Consider the following 14,297-nt stretch of genomic DNA (forward strand, 5'->3'; position numbering starts at 1 on the left):
ATGCCAGTTGTCTTAAGGCTTGGAAGCCCCTGAAGGCTGGGCTGGCTATTCCTTTGAATTACTGAAAATAAAGCACTCTTGATTCACACTGTAATAAAGACGGCCTTTCTTTTGGCACCCGTGATCTAAGGAGTGATTATTTCCTCCAGTGCAAATATATTCCTCCTGAGGGAGAGTGTATGTACCCCCCCTCCATCTCCAGAAAACCCATAACAAAATGGGCTTTCTTGAGCTGCTACTTGCCCACATTGAAGCAAAAAGCTTTCTTAGGGTGCCGTGTCTGGTGCGGGGTGCATGCCCAAGATGTGTGATGCAAAAATGGGGATGATTTGTGAAGAAATCATCCTTGTAAAGCTATTGGTTCTGGTCATCAGCCTTTATCCAATGCTTTGGTGATGCTGCTGCTGCTCTATTTGGGAAGTTGGCTGGCTCTCAAGGCAGTCTCTTTCTCTCTCACTCCCTCTCCCTCTCTCTCCTCAAAGGCTGTTCCACAGTGAAAATATGCTCAGTGCAGCTGAGTGCATGAATGAAAAAGCCTCTGGTATCTTCTAGGCTCGCAAAATGCTGCACAACGCTCAAGTTACCCTGGCCTTCCTCCTGTCCCAGGTAAGAGATTTGGGCTCTTCTGATCTGATTCTAGTGTGTGCATTTATCTGTCTTTAAATCTCAGCCTTTCTCTGGCTTATCTTACGTGCATCTGGCAATTGGGAAGTGTCTGATTTCTCTGCGATCTTATGCTAGCTGGAAACACTGGGCAGTGGATGTGGAGGAGAATCTCCTATGGTCAGAAATGAATCTTGTGGTTTTCAGTGATAAGAAATTAGCTAGCCTATCTGCATGTATGGGTGTGCATGCAAATTATTGTTTATTTCTTTGCCCGTGCCGGAGGAGAGTAGAAATCTCTCAAGTGTGCCTTGCTAGCAGCAGCACTGAGGGTCCCCCCCTTCATCACCTTTAAAATGCTTCAACTTTGATTTGCTCCTTCTCTCTCTGGCGTCTGCCAAGATCTGTTGCAAGCAGGTTGTTGTATTGATGATCCTCTCCTCCCCTTTGAAAATCAATGAAAATTGAGGAAGATGCTTTTTTATTTTATGGGGGTGAAAGGGAACAAATCTTAGAGGACTAAGTAGCAAGAAAGGCTTTTCCCTATCTCCCTTTCCTCTGCCCCAGGAACCCTTGGTGGATTCATAAAACAGAGCATTAGTGACTGGTTTGTTAGATTCCTCTTCCTCTCGGCTGTTAATAGATCTCCCTTTTCCAGAAAGGCAGGGGGAGAAAAAGGCACCCAGGCTTTAAAAAGCCAAGAGGCAGTGTGTGTGTGTTGTGTTTGTATGTGTGTAGCCCTGCTGTTGCTGTCAGTCACAAACCAAGGCATTCGCTGGTTTCCAACTTCTCTCCCTCTTGGCTTCCCCTTTGAGACTGTGATACAGTTTTTATTTTAGAAGGTGGAAGCGTGAGGTTTTAAGGCTTCTTTGTTTGGGCATGATGTGCTTTTATATTTCCTTTCCCCTCCCTGTTTCTTCCTTTCTTCTTATTTTTTTGGCTTGTCTTTGGAGCTGGAGCACCCATTCACTTAACGGTCTTGTTTAGATCTTCAGGATGGTATACCATGGAAATAAAAGTTAATTTCCTTTTGGCGTGGGCACTTGGCTTGCTTGGTCTTGACGTCTTGCCAGAAACTAGCGCTCTAGACAAAACAGCCTTTCATAGGCTTCCATGGGTTTAAGGTCCCACCCAACCACCCAAAGGCATAGGAGCAAGGTAGGGTTCTGCCTTATAGAAGGTCAGGCTCTTTGCTTGTGTTGTCTTTATCTGTCTGTTCCATCTAGCAATGTCCCTGCTTTTGAGCAGAGTTGGTTTGTTGTTATTATTCCTCACCATTTGCTACCTGGTCCTCTTAGCAGAAGGTAATGGGGATTGAACCTGGGGCCTTTTACATGCAAAGCCACTTTAAATGCAGTTCCTTCCCAGAAGAGGGATTCCCTCTTTCCACTTTTGACAGCCCTCTCCATTTATGGCATCTAAATGCGGCTGCAAAGAGTTGTGCTTCCTAGTGGTCTAAATCTTCTGCCAAGGGATTTCTGTTTCCATGGGGAGTCCTAAAGACAAAAACAGTGAGGTCTGGAACTTGCATAGCTTAACATAATAAAACAGAGTTCTTTTCCATCCAGGAGAACAACCTTTTAATAGCATGGCTGGGGTGCATAGGGACACGAGGACAAATTTTGGCCTGTCAGTTGCTTTGGGTGTGGTGAAAGTCAGGACCCATGCTTTCTTGGCTTGACTCATGTCCAAGCTGGAATCTTGGTAGATGTGACTTTACCAAAATGCTTTCCCTTGTGTGGGTTTCACTGTTGAGTCCCTATGCTCAAACTCTGTGGTTGCATGCATTGGCTCTAACAATCATGGACTGATGCTAAAGGAGTGAGGGATGTGGAATCTTACGCTGGATGTCTTGAAGATCAGTAGTGTGCAATAGGATCTACCTAATGTTGGTTGTTCGTGTAAAAACCTTGGATTTAGGCATGCTAGCCAGTGCGCTAGGATATCTTGAAGTGGTTGTAAATCAATGGTACTTAGGGGCTCATGCTGTGGGCTCAGCCCAGTGGTGTTTGGATGTGGAAGGGACAGAGAAAAAAGTATGCAGCTGGTGCTTAGAAGGTTGAAACTACAAGAATAGAAGGGATGGGGATGGATGGATAGATGGACAAAAGCCAACTGGTCATCAGTTTACCTATCCAAATGCATTCATGCTCTTCAGACTATGAGATGAATGTGGGATGTATTGCATTCCTATTAGTGTAAAGAAAGGGGTGGTGCTGGTGGGTGGAACGTCCAATGTGCCTTGGCTTATTTGCTGGAGTTATCTGCTTTTCAGTCAGCTTGGTTATGTCTCTTGTTCTTCTTGTCTCTCCTGCACTTGGATTGCAGCACACTGTGATTCGGAATAGTTGACTTTTCAAGGATTCTGCAGTTTGGTCGTCCCAGGATACCTGGAAGGGGAAAAGAGAAAAGAGAGACAAAACATGGAGAAAAGAGTATCTTTGTTTTTTTCTTACATTTTCTATTGTGTCCTCTTTGCTTACAGGAAGCTATAAAATCTCGGTTCAAAAATCTATCCAGCTCATCTTCATGGGAATCATGTCTCAATATCACCAGCCTCAAGTATTGGTTTATGGGCAGGCAGGATTCAGTAGGATCTAATTCATTTTTGTCTCATATTCATTGCCTTCCAGTGGAAACAGAGGTTCCAAGAGCAATGTGCTGGGAGAACTGGGTTCGCAGGGATGTTGGCATCATCTTCCTCCTCTGTCAGGCCTTCTTGTTCTCTCTGAACCTGTGAAATCCTCATTGTAGTGCAGAAGGGGGGGAGAATCCCAATCCAATTATATATTTGTGGCCGTTATGTGTTATAAAGTATTTGGGAGTTGTTGGCAATGAAGATCCATTAGGTCTTCAAAATACCTGTCTCTGATGGAGATGAAAATTGCTGAAACTGGTTCAGTGGTATGGATCAGCAGCTTCCATTATTTGGACTCTTCTTGTGCTTGTGGTTTGGGAAAACAGTTGTGATGAGTGCTTGAAGCTAAGAGTTTACCACCACATCACTCATGTTGGCTGGTTCAGGTTTCCGGTATTGATCTGGTGATTCTTCTGTTTCAACAGTAAGGCGCGCGCGCGCACACACACACACATATATATGAAAGACACACTCCCTTCCACCATGGCTTATACCTTATGATCCACTTTTTTGATGTTGTTATCTGAAATGTCACTTATTGGAAGATCAGAATGATGAGGTTTCAAAGGAGGACCTGATATGGTCAGTGTTGAAAAATGTGAATTAAATGAAGAGCAGGGTGACTCTTGAGAATGTACAGAGTGCTATTCCTTGCCAACATATCTGCTCAATGGGAGGTTTACAGCAGGGGTGGGAAACCATTGGCTCTCTGGATAGTTTTGGATTTCTGATGTCATATATCGCAACCACTAGTAGGGGATTGTGGGAATTGTAGTCCAAAACACCTGATGGGCTAAGAGTCCCCAGCTTTGGCTTTCTAGATGGAGCAGGACAATCCTCTTTGTCTTTTGGAAAGCAGTGACTGTCTGATTGCATTATCACACTTAAAATAAATCTCCTTTTGTGGCAGAAATATTGGGAGAAAGAGGCATTGATGAGAAGAATCTGTGCAACAGCTGGCGCGATGATGAGGAAAGGGCCGCTGTTCAAAGAGGCCACTCAGATGGATTGTTTTCAGTCGGCTTTTCATAACTTCCATGCAGCAGGGAAAGCCAACAGCAGAGAACAGGAAAAGTTACCTGCATGCGCATGACCATCTGGCAAAGCCCCTGGTTGTTATAACACATTGTGGTGGCAGTTTTTCTTCCTGTTTCTCACCAGTCCCCACAACTCATTCCTCAATATCCAGTGAGTGGAAATGGCCAACACTGATCATGATCCACTGATTTATAAACCATACAAATCTGTTGCTATTCTACCTTCCAGGCAAGGGAATAATTCAGGTTGCAGTGAACAGCCGAAGTTTGGGGGTATGTGACTAGTAAGGGGAACTTCTTGTACTGTGGAGTATAGGCCCACCCTAAGCCAGAAAATGCAGAAATGACTCAGTAGCTGAAATGCGGGCATGCTTACGCATACACACACCCATCAGGTTCCACCCTAAATTCTCTGAGACAGTTCTTCAGTGTTCTTATTTTTCAGACTAGGAAAACAGCGGGCTATTAAAGACTTCTCAGTAGTCTCTTCACACATTATGGAGAAAACACAGGAGGGGGAATGAGGTTGAGTTACATTTCCTTTTTCTACATTTTTGGCTTAACATCAGAGAAAGAAGGCTCTTCCTCACCTTGCATGTTTCTAGAGGGAAAACACATCCACACATGAAACCTCAGAGCTTTGGAACATTATTTTCATCCCAGTTGCCAATGTTGGCACAGCTCTATCATGCCCAGGCCCAGTAGCAGATGAAAGACCCAGCATCCATCCAAACTGCCACTGCCCTGGCATCAAAGGGGGAGAGGAAGCTGGCACAGCTCCTTCATGCCTCCATCCCAATTGCCACTGCCCTGGCATCGGAAGGAGAGAAGGAGCTGGCACAGGCCTATCATGCCTAGGCCCAGAAGCAGATGAAAGACCCTACAGTACTTCTATTCAAATTGCCCTGGACTCAGAAGGAGAGAAGGGCATATCTACTAAACTTAACCCCCTCCCACACAGCCATCCTCTTTTCATTCTGCATTCTGTCTTAATTAGAGGTTTCAGTGTTGAATTAGAACACTGGGAGCCCAGGATTTGAATCCCCGTTTGGCTATGGAAATCCACAGGATGACCTTGGACAAGTCACACTCTCTCAGCCTCAGAAGAAAACAAGGGCAAACCCCCTCCAAACAAATTCTGCCTAGAAAGTTTTGTTGAGCTCCCACGTTGGAGGCAGCACATCCACATATGGCCAACTCTCCACTGGTTAAACCAGTGCATATAGATGTCTGTCTAACACAGTGGTTCCCAAACGTTAGTCCTCCAGGCGTTTTGGACTTCAACTCCCAGAAGTCCTAGCCAGCTTGGCTAGCAGTCAATAATCCTGGATGCTAAGGTCCAAAACATCTGGTAACCATTGGGACTCTATAATTCCCACTTGACTGTTGCAGTCATAGGCCAGGCCCTATCTTAGGCAAAGGGAATTAGCTGCCTCCGAGGCAAAAAGTTTGGTGGCCTCCCCAAGCCATTCTGCATGGATCACCCCTCCCCAAGAACATAGAGAAGATTAGATGCAGAAGTTATTCCCATTTAGGGAGTCGAAGCTAAAAAGTGGGGTGGGGAAAATATTTTAAAACAAAGCCGATAGTATGTAGCTTCTAGGAATATTCATCTCTGGTACCATCTCAGTTCTTTGGATTTAAGGCCCATATCTCAGTCCTGTGGGAAGAGGAGACAGATTGTATTACAGCATGGGTTATGCTTGTTCTCTCTCCTGATCTAAAATGAGATGGAGGTATAAAAGAAACTCTAAAACGAACTGTAAACTGTTTGTAGTCAGTTGTGTGCTTGTTCAAGGGTGTGATGTCCCTTAGCTTTGTCTGTGTTCCATTTTTAATGTTCTTCCTCAGGCAGCAAACGGTCTGGGATCAGCCCTGGCAGCAAAGATGTGAATGGGTTTTGCTTGTGCCAAACTCTGTTTAAATTCAGCCAGAATGAAATGCTGAATTACAACTCCAATCCCATTGAAATGGATTAGCTTTGATAGAACCCATACTTTGCACAAAAGGACTCTGAAATGCAGGCGTCACTTTGCGCACTGGTGCTTCCCTGGTCAATACTGGCATACTCTCCATCCTGATTTGGCAGGGATGGTCCTGATCAATCCCCTGTTGTTCTACTTTTCCAGCTGCTTTAAAAATGTCTCGGTTTCTCTCTCCTCCTCTCACCTTCCCTCTTTATCCTCACTTGCTGCAAAGTGAAGTTGTGCAAAGTGCACAATTGTTTGCATTTGCTTAAGTCAGCAGAGAGGAGAGGAGAGTGCAGAATCTTGCCCGCCCCAGTATTTTCAGGCAAAAGCAAACCGCGGCAGCTTCTTCTAATTTCAGTCATACCCTTTGCCATCTTGGCCACACTCTGATGCTGCTTGGGCACACGTGGTTGTCATCTTTGAAATGTTGGCGGGCCTTTTAATAATAATAATAATAATAATAATAATAATAATAATTTGTTTTATTTATATACCGCTATTCCAAAGATCATAGCGGTGAACAGCAAGTAAGCTAATTAGCAAGTAAGCTAATTTGCCCCCCAACAGTCTGGGTACTCATTTTAGCGACCTCGGAAGGATGCAAGCCTGAGTCGAGCTTTTGCTGTGGGTTTAAGATGGAGCCAAAGGGAATTTGCTGATTGTGAAAGATATTTAAAAATGGCTTGGTTATCCCTAAAGGATAAGGAAACTGGGGAGTGTCCCATGGAAAAAATTCACAGAGCTGATTTTCCCTTTTTAAGATGGTAAGCTAGAAAGTTATCCCTCATTCTATGGACTCTTCTCCTTTTTTGAAGACAAAAAGGAGCAAAGCATGCGTTGACCATCTGGATTGGCCAAAACAGACACATTAATGAGGCTCCTGCTTTAATGACTACTAAGCTGCATAGTTAGTCCAGCCGTTGTTTTAAAGCTTTTTAACATTTCTTATTCTTAAGCATGTGCAAAGTGGGTGTAGTTGGGCTAACCCTGCCCATTTGATAAGATTTTCAGGAAATAATGGGCATAATGATTTCACTAATATGCACCTTATGAAGACCTTTAATTCCAACTGAAGCGATAACTTGCACTTTAATTGCAAAGGGAAGGTATATGATTGCAAGGATGATATACGCTGAACTCCCCCCCTCCCCTTTAACAGAGAATGAATTATAGAAAACATACAAACCACTAACTGTTTCATCTTTCTCCAGAAGAGGGCTCCCTGCACAGTGGGAAAATGAGTATTCACATACAAATAAGCAGCAAGGAAAGGTTGCCGCCGCATAGGAAACAAGGAAAAGGATCACATTCCTTCATAGAAACTGCCTTTAGAGAGCACTGAAGATTGGACTCAGTATGTTCTGCTGCCACATTTTGGGCTCTTGCTGAGTCCAATCTTCCACTGTACTTGACCATTAATTGTCAAAAGAGAAGCATGTGCTAAGAACGAATCCCAAAAATGCTATGAATGGATTGATAAAACAGTAAATTGCCTTTGTTTTCAAAATTTGGAAAGGAATCCAAACTGGGTTCTTGATAAAGGCCATCTAAATGACAGCTCTGGTAAGGACATTCTGTGCATATCCAGTAGGACTGTGATCCCCAGTGGCAAAATGAAAGCAGAGATTTTATTGTTGCGGATAAGCCTCCCAAATAGGCAACAGTTCAGATATTATATTATTGCTGGATCTTTGGAAGACAAGACATATGGATACAGAAAGTGACACATGATGGAATTAGGTGTGCATGTGATGAGCTGCAATGAGCGATATGCACATCTGTCAATCCTCCTGTTCAGGTTGTTCAACTGGCCATCTTGTTCCATCCTATCTTCCCATACAGAGTTCTGAGATGTATTTCTTCTTACCTGGGAATATGTGTGTGTGTTGTGTGCATTTCTTTCAAAATGTATACATCCTCATCATGGAGAAGAAGCAAATGATAACTGGGAGTGCCTTTGAGCATGTGCAGAATATCATGATTTCTCTACCACTGTTTTTGAATAGGTAGGAAAGACTTCAAGAAGTAACCTCTGTGGCTGGGGAACAACTGCCTTAGGCATACTGTCTGGGGGATTCTGGAAGTTTTAGTCCAAAAGAAGCACTTCCATGCTCTGGGCAGGAGTCTGCCATCCCACCATGCTGGCACAGAGATTTGCACCAAGTGGGGAGGGAAAAAGAGGACACAAAGAACCACTTGTGCATTTCCAAAAAGAAAGAAACACATGAGAAAAGGGTGTGGGTAGAGATTTCCACTAAGGTTGTTGTAGTTACTGTGCCTTCAAGTAATTTCTGACTCATGGTTACCCTAAGCTGACCCTACCATGTGGTTTTCTTGGCAAGTTTCTTCATAGGGGTTGTGGCACTAAGTTAGCATTTGCTGGCTTTTATATATGCATTGGAACCTAGGAACAATTACTGTTGTAAGTGCAAAAGCTGGATGACCCATTATGGTTGGTTTAGAGTCTATAGGAAGGGAAAGTAGACTATAGGCAGCATACTGTGTATGCCTGCTCAGTCCCTTCCCTGAAGGTTACTTTCCCTTTCTGTAGCCCTTTGCCTTAAACCAGACTTGAATTTGACACCTTCAAGGAGTGCCCTCCATATGCCAAAAACAAAACTACCCTAGTTAAGCATCTCACCTTTTAAGCACCTTACATTTTAAGAAGCATGTCACTAGTCCTTAAGGGTGTGAAAAATGCCCTGTTTGTATATGTGTGTGCAGTTGTACTACTTTCTGGGTTCAACATTGAATATTGCGAACACAATCACAATTTAAGTCCTAATATAGATGTACGTATGTGTGTATATATATATCAGCTAATGTAGTGTAGTGGTTTCAGTGTTAAACAATGACTCTGGAGATCAGGGTTCAATTTCCCACTCGAGCATAAAAACCCACTGGTTTTGATGAGTCACACACTCTCAGCCCCAGAAAAACCTGGGATGGGTTCACCTTAGGGTCATCATAAGTTGCAAATGACTTGGAGGCACACAACAACAAAGATGGAGACAGCATGGTGTAGTGGTTTCATGTTGGATTGTGACTCTGGGGGCCAGAGTTCAATTCCCATTTGGCCATGATGAAACCCACTTACTCAGCTTCAGAGGAAGGCCATGGCAGACCCCCTCTGAAGAGACTTGTCAAAAAAACCTCATGATAGGTTTGCTTTAAGGACCACATAAGTTAGAAGCAACTGGAAAGCACACAACAACAACAACAATGTGTGTGTGTGTGTGTGTGTTATACACAATACAACGAACTGTATGTTACATGTGTCATATATGCATAATCCCAAGCATTCAGTGGGGTGTCAGTGCAAGACTTTCTCTTGTGCTGCTCAGTTGTATTGCAAGATTTGGCTACAAATCTTAATGACCTAAATCTGTGGTGCTGAACCTATAGCACGCGTGCCCTCTCCAGCACGTGAAGCCATTTCTGAGGGCACACAGAGAGACGGGAGGGCAGGGGAAGAGGAGGAACAGGCATTCCCAGTCTTTCAGCTGTCTCTGAGGAAGTCCTGCCCCCAGAACTCCTGCCCCTGGAAAGCAGAAGTCCTGCCCCCCAGAAGTCCTCCCCAGCATTGGGTAACACCTGGTGTGGGAACGCATTTGGGTTTGGGCACTTGGTCTCTAAAAGGTTCGCCATCATTGCCCTAAATAAATGCAAAAATAAAAGCAAATGCAAAAGAGAAATTACACTACAAATAATTTACCCTTTGGTTTCCCACCTGAATACACAATTGAAAGTACTGCTATCTTAACAAAAGTGAAAAGGGTCTATTCCTTAACCCTGACAAGTGATGCTCCTCAGTTCAATTCAACCAGCAAGCAAAGCCCTTCCACATCCACTGGGCCAAATCAGTACGCAAATCAATACACAACGTCTATGAAATCTCAGAATCTAGGCAGGATTCTAACTGAGCAGGACTTACAGGGATCCCTATGAGAAGCTTACATACCACATTCAGAAGAATGCTTAGAACAAGGACCCCAAAAGGGTCTGTTTCTTGTCGTATGTCCATTTAACTTGATCTGTTGAAGTTATCTGGCCCTTGTGGACACCCTTGTAGTTGAATGGGATGTCATAAACCTCTTGGTGCAATAAGCAGCCACCATCCATGGTAGTTTAGCTGCAGTTGTGAACTAATAAGCACTATACGTCTTTTTTTTAATAAAAAAAATCTAATTATAATTAAACGTTAGTCCAAATTACTACTGCCTTTAGCAGCAATCTATTCACCTCCCTATAATTAGCAGAATTGCAGGCAATTATATACATAAAAAAGCAGCTGAATAGAAATGCTCTTGATCTGGATTTTCTCCAGTGGTCCTATGTGTCCTTCCTTTAGCACAAAACCAGTGTCCTCTCCAAAAACCTGCAATGTTCCTGTTTCTCAGTCCTAGGTACAACTCTGTGCAAGCCATGCGACATTAATCCTTTCCTGCCCCTTTTCATAGCCTCTAGAACTATTGGGCTCTTTGCCTCTCATATGTTGCTTACCATCAACGGATGGAACAAGATCATTTGGCTGCAGGCTCTCGTGACAGTTTTCGGTTGGAGTTGGATGCCTCTCACTCTCTGTTAGGCCAGGATCTGGATCAAATGGCTTTATTATGAGTTGGCAGCTCTCATTTAACCTCCTCCAGTGCCAGTTCCATGAGGGTGAAGTGTAAAAGCACCATCGCAGCTCACAAAGCACTGAGACACCTCCCAGCAAGGATACAGATCAGCTGCAGAGGTCTTGCGAGCAAACCTTAAAAGGGGTTTGGGTTCTTCTTTGATCTAGTAAGCAACCATTCTCTCTAGAGTTTTCAGGTGTCAGGGCTTGGCCCTGAGTCTCCAGGTTTCTCCCCAGTGGGAGAGGAGGGCACAAATTCACAAATTCTCAAGTTCTGGTGAGTTCAGCTCTGGGCAAGAAGAAAGCGCTGTGTGCAAATCTCCAGCTCAGCTATAACAGCTCAGCTACTGCCACTAGAAATGCCATCAAAAATGACATTATAGAGCAGAGCTGGGTGATTCTGGTGCTGCTGGGGCCCAGTATTTTGCTTTTGGACCCTCTGGGGTCTGTTGGGACCTCTAAAAATGCTACCTCTCTAGGAGGACCTGGTAGTTCTGCTTTTGAAAAAAATGTGTGTTTCTTATTCAATAATTTAGGTAGAGGATTGCAACCTATTTAAGGGTGCCTTGCCTGGAGGTTTTGAGAAGAGGACATTCACCTTTCAGGGGAAAGAGAGAATGTGTAGTTGTTTTGCTGTTAATTGTCTTCATGTACTGTGGTGGTTTGAGTGTTGGACTGCAATTCTAGAGACCAGGGTTCAATTCCTTGCTTGGCCATGAAACCCACTGAGTGACTTTGGGCAAGTCACACACTCTCAGCCTCAGGGGAAGGCAATGGCAAACCTCCTCTGAACAAATCTTGCCAAGAAAACCCCATAATAGGTTTTCCTAAGGGTTGCTATAAGTCAGAAATGACTTGAGAGCACATGACAACAATATATAAATCTGTGTTTGTTCATAGAAGAGGTTGTTTGACTCTACCACTTCCTGTTATTCTTCAGAAATACATTAAGAAAGGGAAAGACAGTTCTGTTTGTATATACAATGAAAACTGCTGACAGCTGCATGGCGTACCAACAGTGCAAATATGCCTGTTTTTCAGAACACCTTGGTCAGGAATGTCTCTCAAAGATGCTTTTCCCTTAACTTTCAGGAAATCCGCTAAGATTGCGAAGTTTCTAAAATGTAGCTACTGAGAAGGCTTTCTCTCATGGCATAATCAGACAAAACTATGGGGGTCGTGGGATGGAGAGAAAGCCCATTCGTACCCACACATGTACATTTGGGGGAATATGTAATCACATACCCTTCAACTCTCCCAATGTGCCAGAGACAGCTCCAATTAAACCTCTGTTATTCCACTTTTTCACCTGTTTTCCAAATGTCCCGGTTTCCTTCTCTTCCTCCCACTCTTCCTCTTCAGCTTACTTCTATTGATGCAAACTGAGTGCAAACATAGTTTGCAGTCAATCGACTCTGGACATCGGAGAGGAAGTGAGGGAGCAGAGCCTTACCCTTCCCAATAGGCTCAGGCAAAGGCAAACTGCTGCAGCCTCTCCAAGCTGGTGTGTTCTTCCTCATCAATAACTTTTGCCATCTTGACGGCACTTTGATATTGCTTCACCACATGTGTCCCAGTTTTCATCTGCGAAATGGTGATGGGTGTGGTGATTTTAAGGAAAGAAGCACCATTTGGCAGACATGCAGACTTTCAGTGCTGGTTTTCTGGTTGCTCTTTAAAGTCCTTATCCATAGATTTATCCACAGATTCAACCATCCATGTTTGTGTGTGTGTGTGTGTGTGTGTGTGTATGTATATGTGTGTGTGTGTGTGTGTGTGTGTGTATATATATATATATATATATATATTCCCAAAAAGCAAAGCTTGGTTTTGACATTTTGTATAAGAGATACGTTTTACTAGGCCACTGTATTTAATGGGACTTGAGCATCCACAGATTGTGGTATCCAGGGGGTTCTTGGAACCAAACCCCAGCGCATATTAAGGCCCAACTATATATGTGTGTGTATGGGAGGGACAGGACCAATGTTGAACCTGCTGAACTACTGCACTGGCGTCATCTTGCTTTGTTCCTAAGAAGCCTTCGATTGTCATTCTCTCTAGGTAATAGCAAACTTCTGAAATGCAATCGTCTCATTTCTTCCTCTCCTCCCAGAGTAACAGCTTCCCAGGGGAGAGCAAAGCTCTGGAAAACAGCTTTTGCCAAGCTTGTTTGAAGCTCTGGATGCTTTGGCCTCAAGGCATCTAGGTAGGCAGCTTTCCTGCTTCTATGTGCTTCCTCACTCTTGTCTTGTAAGTCTGATTTTACTTACTGATTTCCCTAGAGATGGGCCCCATGTTTTCCCCCTTGGGGACTGGATTTTTGACTGAGCAATAAAATAAAATAAAATAAAATACAGCATTAGCATCCTTTAGAATCCAATAAAACATATTTACATGCAGGAAAGTTGAAAGCATCCCGCTTTGTAGTTGATAAAAGAGCAAGCATGCCTTGTTATAAACCTAGGTGTCTAAAAACAACCAGATTGTGATGGACAATCTAGCATCCTTGCAAAATCAGAATGAGCTCTTTCACTGGGGTGACATGTTTTGAAGAGACTGTTTTTGAGTTTGTAGTGCAGTTTTGTGTTTTCAGTTGGAAAATCATACTCCTCCCAGCAAGCCTTAGGGGTTTTGCAGAGTGAAACCAAACACTATACTTTCATCCAAGGAACCCCATTTGAGAATCTATAGACCCTTCCTATTTAATTCATCTCAAAATGATATGTCTAGAATCCTCTTGCATACTCTCCTAATTTGAGAGGGACAGTCCTGATTAATTCTCTGTCATCCCACTTTTTCAGTTGCATTTAAAATGTCCCAGTTTCTCTCTGCTTCTCCAACTTCCCTCCTTTGTCCTCAGTTTACTTCCATTGCTGCAAAATGAGTTAAAATTTGTAAATTATTTTCACTCAAAACCTAGAAGAGAGAAGAAGAAGAAAAGGAAGGAGGTGGAAGAATCTTGTCATTTCCAGTAGGCTTAGGCTAAAGGAAACTGCTGTAACCTCTCCTAGCTTGTCCGTTCTTTCTCAGTTATAATGTTTGCCAACCATGCTCTGATGTTGCTTGGCCACATGTGTCCCAGTTTTCATCTGTGAAACACTGGAGGGCATGATGTCACTGGCTTATGCTTGCTTATATTCTCCTGTGGAAGTATATGTGTGTTGACTTATAGCGAGCCTATGAATTTCTTAAGGTTTTCTTAGGTTAGAAATATTCAGGGGTGGTTTTGCTAGTTTCTTCCTCTGAAATATAGCTTACAGCACCTGGAAGTAGTTGGAACTTTTCGTCTGATGTAAAATGTTCATGTTCAGTTTGAGGTTACGGAAAAAGTTGTGCATTTGGTGTCATTGCACATGGATGCACATTGCAAAGGGATGTGTGCCTGCTTGCTCACACACTGTGGCTGCATTTGCAGAGCAGAAATA

The 14,297-nt window shown here is 43.4% G+C and overlaps 1 protein-coding gene across 1 annotated transcript in view; it reads left to right on the forward strand.

Annotated features, from left to right (window-relative positions):
• The first annotated feature begins 473 nt into the window (after nt 1–473).
• CDH13 (cadherin 13) overlaps nt 474–14,297 on the forward strand; it is a 669,381-nt gene continuing 655,557 nt past the window's right edge. Inside the window, exon 1 of the mRNA XM_089539817.1 lies at nt 474–606. Within this exon, the coding sequence (XP_089395943.1) occupies nt 562–606 (45 nt within the window). The 5' untranslated portion in view covers nt 474–561. The remainder of the gene's footprint in view (nt 607–14,297) is intronic.

This window comes from Sceloporus occidentalis, unplaced genomic scaffold, assembly GCF_023333645.1.
Source record: "Sceloporus occidentalis isolate IW3139 unplaced genomic scaffold, rSceOcc1.0.p SCAF_10, whole genome shotgun sequence".
NCBI lineage: Eukaryota > Metazoa > Chordata > Lepidosauria > Squamata > Phrynosomatidae > Sceloporus > Sceloporus occidentalis.